The 15354-nt window shown below is 43.7% G+C and overlaps 1 protein-coding gene across 3 annotated transcripts in view; it reads left to right on the top strand.

The window, feature by feature from the left end:
* The window catches only part of LOC142765419 (uncharacterized), a 179839-nt gene that overhangs the window by 128012 nt on the left and 36473 nt on the right, over positions 1–15354 (top strand). For 2 of the 3 annotated variants that reach the window (XM_075866403.1, XM_075866404.1), the window contains 2 exons: positions 172–237; positions 12759–12806. In XM_075866403.1, coding sequence (XP_075722518.1) covers positions 172–237; positions 12759–12806 — 114 coding nt within the window. The remainder of the gene's footprint in view (positions 1–171; positions 238–12758; positions 12807–15354) is intronic. The other variant, XM_075866405.1, reaches the window with a different exon arrangement.

Here is a 15354-nt window from a genome sequence, read left to right on the forward strand (position 1 = left end):
TCAAATTCATCTATGACAATAATAACGATGCTGACGATGTTGTTATTCAATGTTAGTACGGTATTTATGTATTGATCAAGAGAATGATAGCGCATTGATGCTAAAGACGCCAGTTGATCGCTTTGTTGATGTATGTATAATGCAGCTTTTAATTACTATACTCGGCGACAGCTTTACTTGACAGCACTGTGGAAGCTATACAGCCGAATCGCCTGCATGCGCGCTCGCCAGGAAATAGTACGTATTTTATTTTCTGATTCTAATAGCTACTTGGTCCGAATAAATAAAACTTTCTTCATTATAAGGGTAGAACAAGTATGGTACGCTGTTCATGGAAAAGAAGTTATCATGCGCCCTAGTTTTTTTTCTTTTTTATTTCTTGGACGGCACCATGTTTTCCGCACGCCGGCTGCGTCTGCTGCTTGATCTTGCAGTAAACATGGCGTTAACATGGGAGGCGCGGTCTTTTATACATGACGCATCGAACTTTCCAGCCTTATCACTGGTAGCCACGCAAGCTCTGAAATAAGCTTCACTGTTCGCGTCTTGCGCGCAATCTTAACAACGACGTACAACAATTATGAGGCTTCTCGAACACTGAGGCGCAGTCTGCGCCAATCATTGCTGTCAGCTTTTGAGGGCGTAAATCGAATACAGCAAAACTGAAACAAGACAGGCCCGTGCCCGGATCGTGCCGCAACCGGCCTTCTATTTCGCCTGTACCAGGGCTCAATACCGTAAACATTAACATTCGATCACGTGTGGCGCGTACACGTATATACTGGGCTGAACACGGAACCTAAACTTCACTGTTAGAAAGGCTGGATAATGCTGGAAAAACGTTCTGAACAACGGAAAATTTTATATGTACCAGTATATAAACAGCACAGTAACTAGCTGCATGTATGCACTCTCATCAAAGTTTAACTCTGACGTTTTCATTTTGCATGCATACATTTTGCTAAACACACTAGCGCAGCGAGCAAGCGAGAACCGAAACTGGAACCGAAATCGGCAGCTTGAAGCCGATTTCGGTTCCAGTTTCGGTTCTCGCTTGCGTAGTAACACAAATGTGTGGAGGCCCCGCCTCCGTAGCCTTCGCTCCAATGTCAAGAAAAGTGTCGCCGAGTATGCGTACGTTGTTTCCACTTCCAAGAAATCCATGCTGTCGAACCTATACTGTATCCTAGTGGTACGAGTAGCGAGTAAAATCTTTCATTCTGCTTCAAGATTATCCGGTGCACTATTCTTGTTTTGAAAAGTTCCTTTTTGTTTTAAACGCAAGTGTTTTATGGCAGGGTACACCATTGCTCTGCTGATTTATTTCCGTTCCGGAAATGAAGTTGTCAAATTCGTACTAACAATTATCCGTGGTATGGCGTCGAAACTAGGATCTCTGGCTGCACAGCACTTGGCACAAACCAACTAGGCCGCAGAGTGTACGTTGCCCAGATAGCCTAAGGCTAGCTATTTATACACTATGTACTATTCGCGGTCCTCAGATCTCCATAACTTCCACACGTTTTTGTCATCTGTTGCCAGATGGCGTGAAAGGGACGAGTTGGGCCGTAAAAATTGTCTCCCCACGCTTTGCGATGACCGCGTGCCTCCACAGGGTATTGGTCGCTCTGTGTGAGCATGCACTTGCCTCGTGATTTAGAGCTTTGTACCTGTTTGTAGTTTTTTTTTTGAAGTTACAATTCTTTAAGAGAGCAATATGATCACTTCAATCACTGCTGTTTTCAAGCTTTCAAAAGAAGTGTGCTACTCACACACGAAGAACTAAAAATTGTGACAGCTCGCGCTCAAACTCTGTATCCTTGTGCACTCGTTTCATGCGTGTTCTTGTTGAGCAGCCTGCTTAAATAAAGCAGTTGATACTCTGCGCTCATCGTGTGCATGCGCAATTTGTGCGTGCTTTCTGCTTCAGGTTCGCGCTCGAAGTTTTGAGTTACTGGCCATTCTTCGCGTGACTGGCTATTTGATTTTACAACACTCAGTTATTCGACCTTGTGGTAAACAAAGCACAATAAACGCTCAAATTACTTTGTGACGACGGGTTTCACTTTTGTGTTCTGGAATGAGTCATGTTTTAGCAATGAGCCACGTTTTTTTCATCCGTGTTTTCATGGACAAAACACTGAACTAACTCCTTTTAGACACCCTAAAATGCATGCTAAAGCTTTCTATTTGGAACAGCTTCCCTTGAGCTTAATTTGCTGTATATTTTTCAGTTTCCAGGTGGCATTTATGAGTGGGCCCATACCATATACTCAGCTGTGTGTTCAGCATTCTACATTTTTAATGTGCGGCCTATTAGACTGGTACATGGTATTTTAAAATTGTCGACGAAGGCACAGAAAACTGCAAGGAGCGATAAAAGAGAAGTGAGGTGATTGATGCACAAAGACTTTGCTCGCCGAGGTGTATAATATAATGGTAAAAGGTAGAAAAAAGATAAGAAGTGGAGAGCCAGAAGATAGAAATAAAGCAAACGAAATTATCAGTTTTACCAGGGTAGTATTCAAAGTCATCCCGAATTGGTCTGAAAGTGAGTCCCACACATGCTCAACTATCGAAGTATGGTAACGAAAAAAGTATTTATACGGACACCAACAATCTTTTGCTATCAGCAAGAAAACAATTGAAAAAAAAACATTAGAATAAAGGAGGACGTTGAACACAAAGTGAGAGAACCAAAGAGAGACAACGAAGCGTAGCATAGCCATGACTCATCTGTGGTACAAAAAGTGGGCGTTCAAAGTAAGAAGTGGAGAAGGTAGAAAAAAGATAAGTGGAGAGCCAGAAGAGAAGAAATAAAGCAAACGAAAATATCAGTTTTACCAGGGTAGTATTCAAAGTGATGCCGAAACGGTCTAAAAGGAGTCCCACACATGCTCAACTATCGAATTATGGTAACGAAAAAAGTATTTATGCGGACACCAACAATCTTTTGCTATCAGCAAGAAAACAATTGAAAAAAAAAACATTAGAATAAAGGAGGACGTTGAACACAAAGTGAGAGAACCAAAGAGAGACAATGAAGCGTAGCATAGCCTTGACTCATATGTGGTGCAAAAAGTGGGCGTTCAAAGTAAGAAGTTGAGAGGGGAAATAAATTCAGGATTTGGAGGGTATCGCAATACTGAGTACTTTACAGTGCCGAAAGAGACACGCCAATAATGCGGTGTGTACATTTTCTGCTGTTTTGAATTTGGGTTTGAGGGGTTTGTCAATAATATACATTACCGTTCCACTGATTCGTTATAATATCCGGACAATACTAGCAACTTTTTGCTCCCACCAAGGCCAGACGGCGATGAAAGAAATAGCGTGCCGTGCTGGTACCATTTCGTTGCATTCAAGTGGCTGTACTACAGTTTAGCAAGATTTCAATATTAGAAGCTAGGGCTAGTTGATGTGTAGTCAAGCTGGCAAGCTTTCTTTCAGCGTGCAAACAAACGGAAAATGACAGAGAAGACAGGAAGAGGACTGACGTCATCTAGGTTTCTATCGCAGGGTGGTCATATATGTGTACAAAAAGGTAATAAGAAACTGAAACATAAAAGACAGGCCTAATCAATCTATCAGTAATTTAAGCAAGTGGGACGAGTTTTACATTGCTCTAAAAGAGGCCAGGTAATTAGGTTTTAATTGTGATAATGCAACTGATATGTACTTTATGCTATTTTTATTCAGTGTGGGGATTTTTTCTGTTTCATTAATATCGCAGGTTAGTTGGCTTCCATGCCTGGTCATTGTTGCACACCAATCACAGAAGGGGGTGCAATCGCAGTCTCGGCGGTGTATGCTAAAGGGCGCTTGCACCACATATTGTACGTTATGTCATTGCCCTCGGAGACAGTCATTTACGCACCTCCTGGTTTGGCCGACACAAACCATCTCAGAATTCAGTGAAATCGAATATATTCAGCTTCCATTGCGTATACGACGCAGCTTGATTTGCGCGCAATAGAGCAAGGGCAAAGCTAGTTCGAGGTGTGTTAACCTGCTTGAATCTGCCCCTGCTTTTTTTCAGACGCAGTGGAAACCACCTGAACGTTGGTGGCCTTCCCAATAATTTTCAAGCTGTGAGAATTGATATCCACAGAAAGCAGTACGACATGCCAGCTGTTTTTGATGCTGCTATGCTCTTCGGGCTTGCCCACTCTTTGCAAGAAAGTCACGAACACTTCGGTCATCAGAAAAAAAAAAACATCTGCAGGATATCTAGGTTTCGTCATATGGTATATTTGTAGAGCAAAACTACTATGCAGAGAGTGGGAGCAAGGCTTCTTCAAAGCGCTGGCATGTCAGAGTTTAGTGACACTCTGCTTCACCAACTTTGAGTGGGCCCATCGATTGCATGCAGAGATTTCTAGATTTCAAACTTTCTGTTAAATTATTCGATGCTCTCTTAACTTACGAAGCAGGAAGTGCCAGACTGTTTTTGCCTTTGAACTAGGTGCACTTTAAAGCGTTCATTAGCTTCACTTGTGACAGTACAATAATATGCTCCCTTGATTGGAATCGGCACGTCATAGGCTTTTGCATATTCCTTTACCCACAGGCGGTCATTTGTGAAGCAACCTTCTATGCACAACTGTTGCAAGAAAACTTTGATACAAATATATCATGCGTCATACTTAGTGTACAGCTTCATTGAAGTCCCGCAGGGGCGCCTGCGCAAGCAGGCATATGGTGCGTAGCGTCACCACGGATCCGAGCTTATGGGCGAGTTTTGACTCCTTCCCACGCCTAGCCCAGCGTGACTTTTCCGTGTCCTGGGAAAAGGGGATCTGGGGGGTGGAGGTGACACCAGGTGATTTAAGGCACCCCGGTAAAGGCAACACGCCCCTTTGGCCCCGGCTTCACGTTGACGGCACCCCTTGGCTGACCCAACCAGGGCAAATCGGCAGTCGCCGTTTCCTAAATTCCTCCCCGACAACTTCGCCTTCATCTCTCATATAGAGTCTCTCCTGCCTACTTCTCTCTTCTGTTTACTTCCAATGTTCCTGGCGACAAGGGTTAACCCTGTGCAAATAGCCTACTTTGGTCTAAGCGCATTGGGTTAGGGAATGTTGTATGGCTGACGTCTGCAAGCTTTCAGCATCCGCCAACTTGCAGCGTCCCCTTGTTGGGCACCGTGGTGGGTGGCTGCCAACGCTGTTAATTGAAAATAAGACCGGCATGCATAGAGCATTACCACTACTTACCGATCGTACCGCCGTAAAGCGGGTACCCACTGATGGCGTAATTTTTTTAACCAGGCAGTAGAAACATTCCCTCACTTCAACGGCATTCACTGTGAGAAAACTGGAAAGCAAGCCAGGACCGTATCTTCTTTTGTAGTTGCCAGGTGTCTTACTGAAACTCTCGGGGCTGTAATCAAGGTAACTGAAATGGCTAGCGGAGACCTTCTCCTTGAAAATCGGGACAAAGAACAGTGTGTAAAGCTAGACGGCCTCTCGACTTTGGGTGACGTACTGATCTCCGAAACACCACACATATATATGAACATACCTCGTGCAGTTTTATCAGATGGAGACTTGCTTGAACTGACCGAAGCTCAAGTTTTAGAGGGGTGGAAGAGCCAAATTGTGACTAGTGTACAGAGAATTATCATGAGAAAAGATAACACGGAAAGAACAACGAAATACTTAATACTGACGTTTGCCTCCAGTAAACTGCCGGAATCCATTCAAACAGTCTACACGAAGACCTCTCTCAGGCCGTACATACATAATCCTCGTCGTTGCTTCCAATGCCGGAGGTATGGCCATGGCTGTAAAAGCTGTCGTGGTCACGAGACTTGTGCACAATGTGGAGTTTTAGGCCACGTGTCTGAGAACTGCAAAGAACCGCCACACTGTGTAAATGTGAAGGAAACCATGCCGCATATTCACGCTCCTGCGCATACTGGAAGAAAGAAACAGAGATAAAAACATTGAAGGTGAAGGAGAACATTTCATTTAGGAAGCACGGCGAACAGTCGCACCATTTTATAGACCTACATATGCTGATGCGGCGTGACAGGGGGCACCAGCGCACCAGCACCCGTCACTCCTTCGGCCTGCGAATAGTGAGCCGGTGGTTGTGGCACCTTCCCCAAGGCGGTTGTAGTCCATACAACTCCGCCTACTCACAAACAGAGACGGAAGACTCCAGGATACTCTGGTCCTAAAGCCTCGCCTCACCAGGTGAGGCCCAGAATTCGAACTCCCAGCTCGCACGTGCGGGCATGCAGTGCCTTCTAGGAGGCGATGAATACGTCGGTAACCTTGGTGCCGAAACAGTGGCGTGTCTTTTTGGAGCGTGCCAAGAAAACAAAAAAAAACATATAATAGGGCTTTGTAACAGCCGTGACACTTGAACTCAAACTCCCCACCTAACAGCCACTCGCTTTTCGTACACACAGCACTGCTTTACTTTCATGAAGAACACTCAAATTACACATTGGAACATCAGGGGCCTTCTCAGAAACCTTGACGACGTCTCACCAAAAGTGCTGTGTGTACAAGAAACACACCTAAATTCAAAACGCACAAAATTCCTTCGTAATTACGTTATTTTCCGAAAGGATCGTGATCATACGGAGGTGTTGCCATTATCGTAAATTAAGGGATTGCTTGTACACACAACTCAAAACGTCTCTCTAGGCAGTGGATGTTCGAGCTGTTTTTTTTATTAAACTGATCACAATTTGAACTATTTACAATCGTCCAAGCTATTAGCTGCAAAAACATGATTCACAATCTTTAATTGAAGAACTTCTGGAACCTCATGTTCTTCTTAAAGACAGCAATGCGCATAGCAGGCTATGGGGCGACTCTCGTTGCGACGCACCAGGTCGACTGATTGAACAGTTCCTTCTGTCTTCGAGCGCAAGTCTCCTGAATCGAAAAGAACCAACCGATTATAATCTCGCTATTATTATCTACTCCTCTATAAACCTAAGCATAGTATCTCCGTCTCTCGTGCCTCTACTCCAGTGGAAAGTCATCAGTATTCCGTACGGAAGTGACCACTTTCCCGTAGTTTTAAGCACAACTGCAGCAATGGAGTGTCCACCACGGGCTCCCAAATGGCTCATAAACAGAGTCAACTGGGAACGGTTTTATACCATTGCTCGTTTAGCCTGGAGTGGCATATGTACTTTGAGCTTTGATGCTGCTGTCAACTACTTTACAGCGTTTTTGATTGATGCTGCAACAAAATGCTTCACAGAAACAAATGGACACCCCTGAAAAACCGCGTGTGCCATGGTGGAACTCAGAGTGCTGAAATGCTCGCAAGCAGCAAAACAGAGCATGGAGGTTGCTTCGGAACTCACCGACATACAAAAATCTTGACATCCTAAGAAAATGAAGTCTCAGGCCAGGAGAATGCGTCGGCAGGCCAGAAGAGAAGGTTGGCAGAATTCATTATCAGGGATCAATTCATATACACAGGAGGCAAATGTCTGGAACATGGTTGGCAGGGTAGCAGGAAGACCAGCACACACACTCCTACTTGTAAACATACAGGGTGACACCTCGGAAAATCAGGCGAACTTTCTTGATGCACACTTCGAGTGGGCGCCCAGCTCATCGTACTGTACTGACGCTTTTCGAAAATACAGAACGAAAATATAACAGCAAAAAAATATTAAAGCAAAAACTCGAACACAATTGTGCAACGTACGAGGCGTACAACAAAGCTCTCAGCTTGGCTGAGCTCCAAACATGACTGAAATCCTGCAGTGATTGATCTCCAGGTTCTTACCGTGTGGTTTACGAGATGTTAAAAACCTACCGATCAAAACGCAAAAACCTTGCTTTGTTTTTACAATGCTATGTGGTTCTCTGGCGCTATCCCTACTTTCCAGAAATAGGCTATTGTTATTGCCATTTTGAAACAGGGCAAGGACCCTTCTTCAGTTTTGAGTTATAGGCATATTGCGCTCACAAGCTGCCTATGGAAACTTCTCGAAAAAATTATAAACTGCCGAATTGTACATTTCCTTGAAACGAACAATATACTTGACCCATTTTAGTGTGGATTTCGATAGGGTAGATCCACCACATACCACCTTGTTTGTATCGAGGGACAGATCAGAAACGCTTTCGTTCATAAGCAATACTTCTTCTTTGTGTTCCTCGATATCAAAAACGCATATGATACAACATGGCGCTTTATAATACTAAGAGGCCTGTCCCACCTTGGCGTGCGGGGCAGAATGCTTACTATAATAAAAAATTACCTGTCAAACCGGACATTCTGAGTTCGAGTAGGCAGAGTCTTTCCCAACCATATAGTGGTTTTGGGACGCTAAACCCCACATATCAATCAGAGTCTTTCCCAAACATTTGTAAAAAAAAACAGGAGTGCTGCAGAGGTGTACTTACTTGCACACTTTTTATTATCAACATAAATTTTTTGCCCTTGTCATTCCGTCGGAATAGGTTTTATTGTGCATATGTTGATGACGTGCAGCTTGGCTTTAGATATTGCAATCTGGCCATGTGTGAGCGCCAGCTTCAGGTTGTTTTGAAAAAAAAAAACTCCAATCGGGATGAAGAAAACGGCTTCCGACTGAATGCACAGAAAAGCACGTGTGTCTCGTTCTCCAGGAAGAGAGGCATTCAGTACGAACCCAATATTCAACTGTTTTTACGTTAATACCCAACACAAATTCTTAGGCCTAATCATGGACTCCAAGCTAACCTTCATACCACACATAAAGTATTTAAAAAACAAGTGCATAAAAGCAATGAAGGTTCCAAAGGTGTTGTCACGCACTAGTAGGAACTTGGCAAGAAGTGTTTAATGACTTTGTATTAAAGCGTCTATACGTGCCCGCCTTGACTATGGTGCGATAGCATTTCAGTCTGCAACATTTACCGCCCTTAAAATGCTTGACCCTGTTCATCATCTAGGCATATGTCTCTCTACGAGTGCTTTTCGCACTAGCCCCGTGGAAAGCTTGTACGTGGAATCGAACGAATGGTCGCTCCACCTACAGAGATGTTACACGTCTTTTAAATATTATCCTAAAGAAAATGCAGACAAGGGACGCCTCTCACATTCGACAAATAATGACATGTCAAGTTCTGCCTTGTATAAAAAACAGCCTTTTATGAGACAGCACTACTCTCTCCGTGTTAGAGTTCTAGCGAAAGAAACTGGTGTGCCACTTGAGTACTGTTTGATGGCTCCCGTAGTATGCCTGCCACTGGAGCAGTGGCAGGCAATAGATTGTGACGTGGCTTTCTTAGAGGTTACAAAGCACGCGCCGATTGCACAAATTCAGACATACTTCTTAGAACTACAACATAAATACTCGTGTGCTGAATTCTTTACAGATGCTTCAAAGTCCAACACTTCTGTCTCGTACGCAGCCGTCCGCCCATCCTTTTCCAAAGTCGGTGTCCTGCACTCTGATACAAGCATTTTCACCGGCGAAGCTTATGCAATACTTGCGGCCGTCAGACACATTAAACAAATAAAACTACAGATGGCAAAAATATATACAGATTCCCTCAGCGTAGTAAAAGCTCTGAAAACTCTTAAAAAGCACAAAAACCCTGTTTTTGTCATGCTTTATTCGCTCTTATGCACAGTCTACTCGTCTAAACAACATGTAGTAGTCTGCTGCTAGGACACCGCGAAATTTAGGGCAACGTTCTGGTGAACCAGCTAGCTGGATCCGCCAACGAAACCGCTTCCAATACATCATTACCAGTTCCTGCTCTTGACTTGAAACCTTTTCTAAAACTAAGCCTCAGGGGCCATTGGCAGAGCACATGTGACACACACACAGGTAATAAACTGCATGTCACCAAGCTGCAACTTGGTGATTGGCCGCCAGTATCATCAAAATCACGCCACAGAGGAGTAATCCTTACAAGGTTAAGAACAGGACATACACACAAAAGAAGTTAATTTCTTTTGTCGGAGGGCGATCCACCTTTGTGTGATAGAGTCGGAGAAGCACTCACCGTACTTCGCATTCTAATCCAGTGTAAAAAATTAAACACGCTGAGAAGACAACACTTTCCGTTACTCTACCGACAACAGATACCACTCCATCCTGCAATGTTCGTCGGTAGGGAACCACGTATTGCACATAAATCATTGTTAGCTTTTTTAAGAGAACTTCGTATTTTTCATATCATATACCCGGGCACTCCGTAGCACGACCTCTCCAGAGAGGTCTCCGCTGCGGTGGCTACACTCAACAAACCACTTGCCTCATGGCCCTTGTATGCAAGGGTGTGAACAAGCGAGGTACTTGTGGGAATGTCATACAAGTCCATCATCGTTTTTAGTATAACAAACTTTTGTCATCCACTAACACCACACACCTTTAACGGCATGGTCATAGTACTATTACCTCTATGTTTTTACTCACCTTAGCCCGAGGAACTTTGAGGCCTTTATACAGCCGCTTAAGTAAGATGAACTGGCGTCTGTGGCCATGAAATGGCACTTGCGCCACGAAACATCAAACATTAGCATCAGCTTAATTGAAGAGATTTCAATCAGCTTGCTGTCCATAACTAATGAGTGGTGCATATTATAAGTTGTTGAATACGTTGCTAGATTGCTTTCCAACTAATTTTTTAGGCGCAAGTGTACTGATTTCATATGCGAAACTCCTTTTTCGGCAGATGTCTGGAAGAGAGATCGTCGTTGAAGCGCAGACCTGAGAAAGTGAAGGAATACGACGGAAAAAAAATGGCAGCATATTCACGGAGTCAATGATGGATAGTGGGGCGAAGCATCTGTCTATCCATTCGTTCTTGCTTCCGTCCATCCATGCGTGCGTCTATGCGGCCGCCCATGCGTCCATCCGCCCGTCCGTGCGTGCGTCTGTTCGTGCTTCCGCCCGTCCGTGCGTGCGTCCATCCCTGCTTTCGTCCATGCATCCGCTCCTGCTTCCGTCCATGCGTTCATTCATCCGTGCAGCCATCCGTGCGTCCGTCCATGCATCTGTCTGTGTGTCCGTTCGTCCACCTGTTCAACACTCCAAGTACCACAATTTGAATCTTTTCTTCATATATTCCTCATATAGAACCACACAATCCAGCGGACATTCCAAGGACTGCACGAGAAGAGACACAAGCACACTTTCTTACGGCTTGCATTTCGTGTCTACTTCCCACCTTTAACCATCTCAAGTTCATGGTATATACTAGTTCACGGTATTCATAGCACTGAGGCCCAACGCTCGCTAAACCTTCCTAAAACCTGGGAGGTTACGCTTTGCGAGTATAACGTAGCAACCCTTTCTTGTCTTCTGTACGATGTTGAACAATGAAAAATTCGCAGCGTGAGCGTTAACTAAAAGACGAATTCTCCTGTCTCTCATTCCCACTTTGCAGCCATTGGCATGTGCATTGAGCACTATCTTTTATTGTTCTACAACGCACAGAAGAAATCTCCAACCGGCACCACCTTGCAGGTCAAAATGTTATACTTGTTGCACACTACTACGTCGGCTACGAGGGACGAACGAGTGCCGCTATAAGGAGCTACGCCCTTTAAAGAAAGAATACGTTACGAGCTCGTGTGACTCAAGACAAGAGCGCGGAAAGGCAGCGAAAATTATCGTGTACTTCTTAAGCTGGTCATGAAGCCGTCTTGGTGAAACACAAAAGCCCGAAGAGTAGCTTTAGACTCGGCGAACCCAAAAAGTAGCTTTTGCAGTGTGAAGGCCAAGATGCAGCGGTTGAGCTTACTTCAATCCTAATGAATAGAAAAATTGCATCGGTGTTAAGTGGAGCTTAGGTGACATGCAAGCATGTGCTGTCCGTCAAAACTATTCTGAGAGGTCAACTGAGTGCCTCACCCACATAGACTTTTCCTTCTCTTCTTCTCCCATGGCAATGGAGCTGATGAATTCAGCACCTCTACCTGCCCTGTGTTGCCAGGCTGCGGAAATAGGAGTTCTTTACATGGTGTGACCACCTGTAGCTACTGGGGAAACAATAATTTGGTAGCGACGTAGGCGTGAAAACTGGCACATCTTAACCCGTAATGCAAGATGGGTGATAGGTGCGTGTTACCTCGGCATGACTGATCATTTTAGTTGTTCTGTATAAATTTTTCACCATTAATTTTGTAAGCCTTTTTTGTAACCATGTAACACAATTGCAAAAAGCATCAAGTCTCTGTCCAATAAACTCTGTTGAAAGTTTGTGCTTGTGTCCGTCTAGTCCTTCATCCCGAGTGTTCTTCTTTTGAACAGTGCACAATAAGATGGCAATTGAGCATGAGTTTGCAGAGGTTTTTGCGAAAAGCCGTCGCACATTGCACCGCGTTGCAAAACTCTCTCCTGAAATTGTTAGAGCACATGATTGTCATATTCTAATGCGCGCACTAATTTATCCAACATTATTGGATGGTCCACGCTCACTTCTAGTACAGAGCGGCTGGTGTCAGTAACAATCAGGCTTTAGGCGCCGCTACTGAACGCTACCGCTGAAATTGGGACTGTTTTGGGTAAGATAAAAGTTATTTTGGTTAACCTATATTGACATTTTATACTTGGGGAAGGCGGGTAAGTGCTGACTTGCTTGCGCATGCCCCCTACTGGCGACTCCTAACATCATAGCCTTTTTGTAGTCTAGGGGTGATACGTTGAACGTGGGAAGCCTGATTGCTGATTTATTTGTTTACTGCTGATTTAAAAATTGCGTTATAAAGTGAATCAAAAGTTGTGATTACTTGTTTGACCGTGGTTTTTCTCGAGCACCACGTTGTACTCGTTACAGCCACCGCCCTCCTCCACATCTGCACCGATCGTTGCTCGACAAAGTAAGGCAAGTATTCTTTCGTAGTGCGCACATATTTTTTTGATGAAGTGGTTGATGGACTCCACAGTCGCAATTTTCATGAAATCTTTGTTTTTTACTTATTGGTAATGATTTGGTGCTATAGAGTTCTACTACCAAATATTAAAATCGGCACACTATAGTGGTGAAATAAACAGCGGTAAAGGCACGGTCACAGCGAAAAAAAAAACAAATGACAGATGCTTACACGCAGTAAACTCTTCACCTGCGTGATTGTGCGGTTGTCCACCATTTTGCGCAGTTTTATCACAATGTGAACTTCCTACTTTTCTAGTAGGCTGTACAGCTGACTTTATGTTTACCGAACCGTACACTTGGCCTAATTCGTTTTCAGGCTAGTGCTGCTTTATCTCGTTTCGTAGCTCTTCTGTCGCTGAAGTAACTGTGTTGTCAGTCTAGAAACTGCTTTCTTAAAACAACTACGTTTATTTATCAAAGGCTGGTAAATTCCGTAACAAGTCCAAGAAAACGCAGGGATGAGAAAAAAACGACACCACTAGTCTCAGAATTACCGGCAAATAAACTCACAATATTCTATTGATCGAAGAACATTGACAAATATCCCAAGAATATTTTTATGCACCGCTATTGGCTATCCTATAAAGAGCAAGCCTATACGCTTCCAAAAAAAGCAAAGGCAAGGAAGAAGCTCTAGCATCCCAAGTTCATGTCAGTGTGTGGCGATGAGACTGGTGACACGCTATATACTGCAATCTGAAGTTAAAAAGAGCGACTTACTTCTTCACAACACACCTGGAATATATGCCTGTGCGAAAAAACAGACTACAAGATATGCAACATGCGTAATTGTAATCCTGCACCGTCATTTCACGTGAAAGTTGTGCGTCCTATGAAACATATTTTTACCCACAAAACCACATCAGTATGGATAACCAAGTTAAGAAGTTCGCTACGCAGCAGAATGTATACTCACTAAATGATATTTGTATGATATCTTGGTTGCACTTGAGCATTGCTTTGTCTTCTTTTGTGGCTACTCTGTAGTTGTCAGTAAAAAAAATACTCCCTAAGACAGCTACGTAGATTCACCGAAGGTTCATAATCACTGTGACAAGGCCAACAAAGCGAAAGGCGTGGAATAAAACGCGACAGGTAATCGCACAATTAACGACCAAAAAAGCGCAGTATAGAATGGCGTTCTAAAAACATAACTCTATTCATGAACTTTTTAGTCATACTGACCGGTGATCCTAGAGAAAATCTACATGCTTCTGAAAGAAACGAGCGAAAAAAAAACATTCTACATGCATCCCACGTTCAAGTCGGTGTGTGGCAGTGGGCCTGGTATTAGACTGAAGTTTGGAATCTACAATAAAAATGGCAAACTCACTTGTTCCAAAAAAACCTGAAGTAAATGCGAATAGAAAAAATCGGCTAATTTTCCTCGTAATTGCAAATGGGCGTTACGCGAAGCGTGCGGAGAGAAGATGACCGTGTCGGATTTTTTTTATTGAGTGACACGCCATGAAATGACGCCTAATATATGTACAATTGTTTCACGCAGAGACATATATGGAAGAGTTGCAGACGTTTATACGACCAGTTGTTGCACTTGCACCACAATGCCAACTGGAACATGCGTATTAGCGATACCAGACACCAGAAGATGATATAAAGCGCTGATGCTCGCGAGGATGCTTGTCCTGCACACTGCTACATAAATCAACTTCAGCGCATGGTGACTAACCACAATTGCTGTTAACCCGACGTCACGCTGTATAAAAAGAGTACATATGCAATGTTTATAAATTTGGTTAGGCAGCACTGCAACCACTATTGACGTTTCATGAAGATTAGGGTCTATTAAAAAGTAATTCTGAGACCTAGCCTAACACTGTGGTAAGATGCTTCATTGCCGCGCAGATTGCTTGGGTTTAATTTCAGCAGGGAACGTGATGTTTATTATTTGAATTCATCAAGTCGACGCCACAAATGTCTAGTTTTTTTACGCTCACGCATTGAAATTGCCCGTTAGTGTTGTCGTCGTTCCCGGGGATATACTAAGTGTCAATCACCTGTAGCACATACCCACATACCAGTGGCACATAACCGCCCGTGCGTATGCGCTGCTGTCTGGAAAGAAGGGTTTGATGACGTATGCGACAGGATTGTGACATTATTGCTCGTCATATTTGAGAAACCTTCTTATACTCCCGTGCTCATTTCTGTTCTCGCCAGGTTAAGGGGGCGACTACGAGAGCACCCAAACCTAAGCGGCTGGATAGATAGATAGATAGATAGATAGATAGATAGATAGATAGATAGATAGATAGATAGATAGATAGATAGATAGATAGATAGATAGGTGCGCTCAAGGTCACCGAAGAACTAAGAACTGCTTCACAGTTAAATTGGCAAGACAACAAGATCCGAAAAAAAGCGTACTGTAACGCTGCACAGTCATTTTAGGTACATGTTTGGCGTCATATGAAATAATGCCTACTTAACAAAAAATGCACTGGCCTTAGCAAACAGATTCTGCGCAGCGCTGCAT

This window comes from Rhipicephalus microplus, chromosome 6, assembly GCF_043290135.1.
Source record: "Rhipicephalus microplus isolate Deutch F79 chromosome 6, USDA_Rmic, whole genome shotgun sequence".
In the NCBI taxonomy this organism is placed as follows: domain Eukaryota; kingdom Metazoa; phylum Arthropoda; class Arachnida; order Ixodida; family Ixodidae; genus Rhipicephalus; species Rhipicephalus microplus.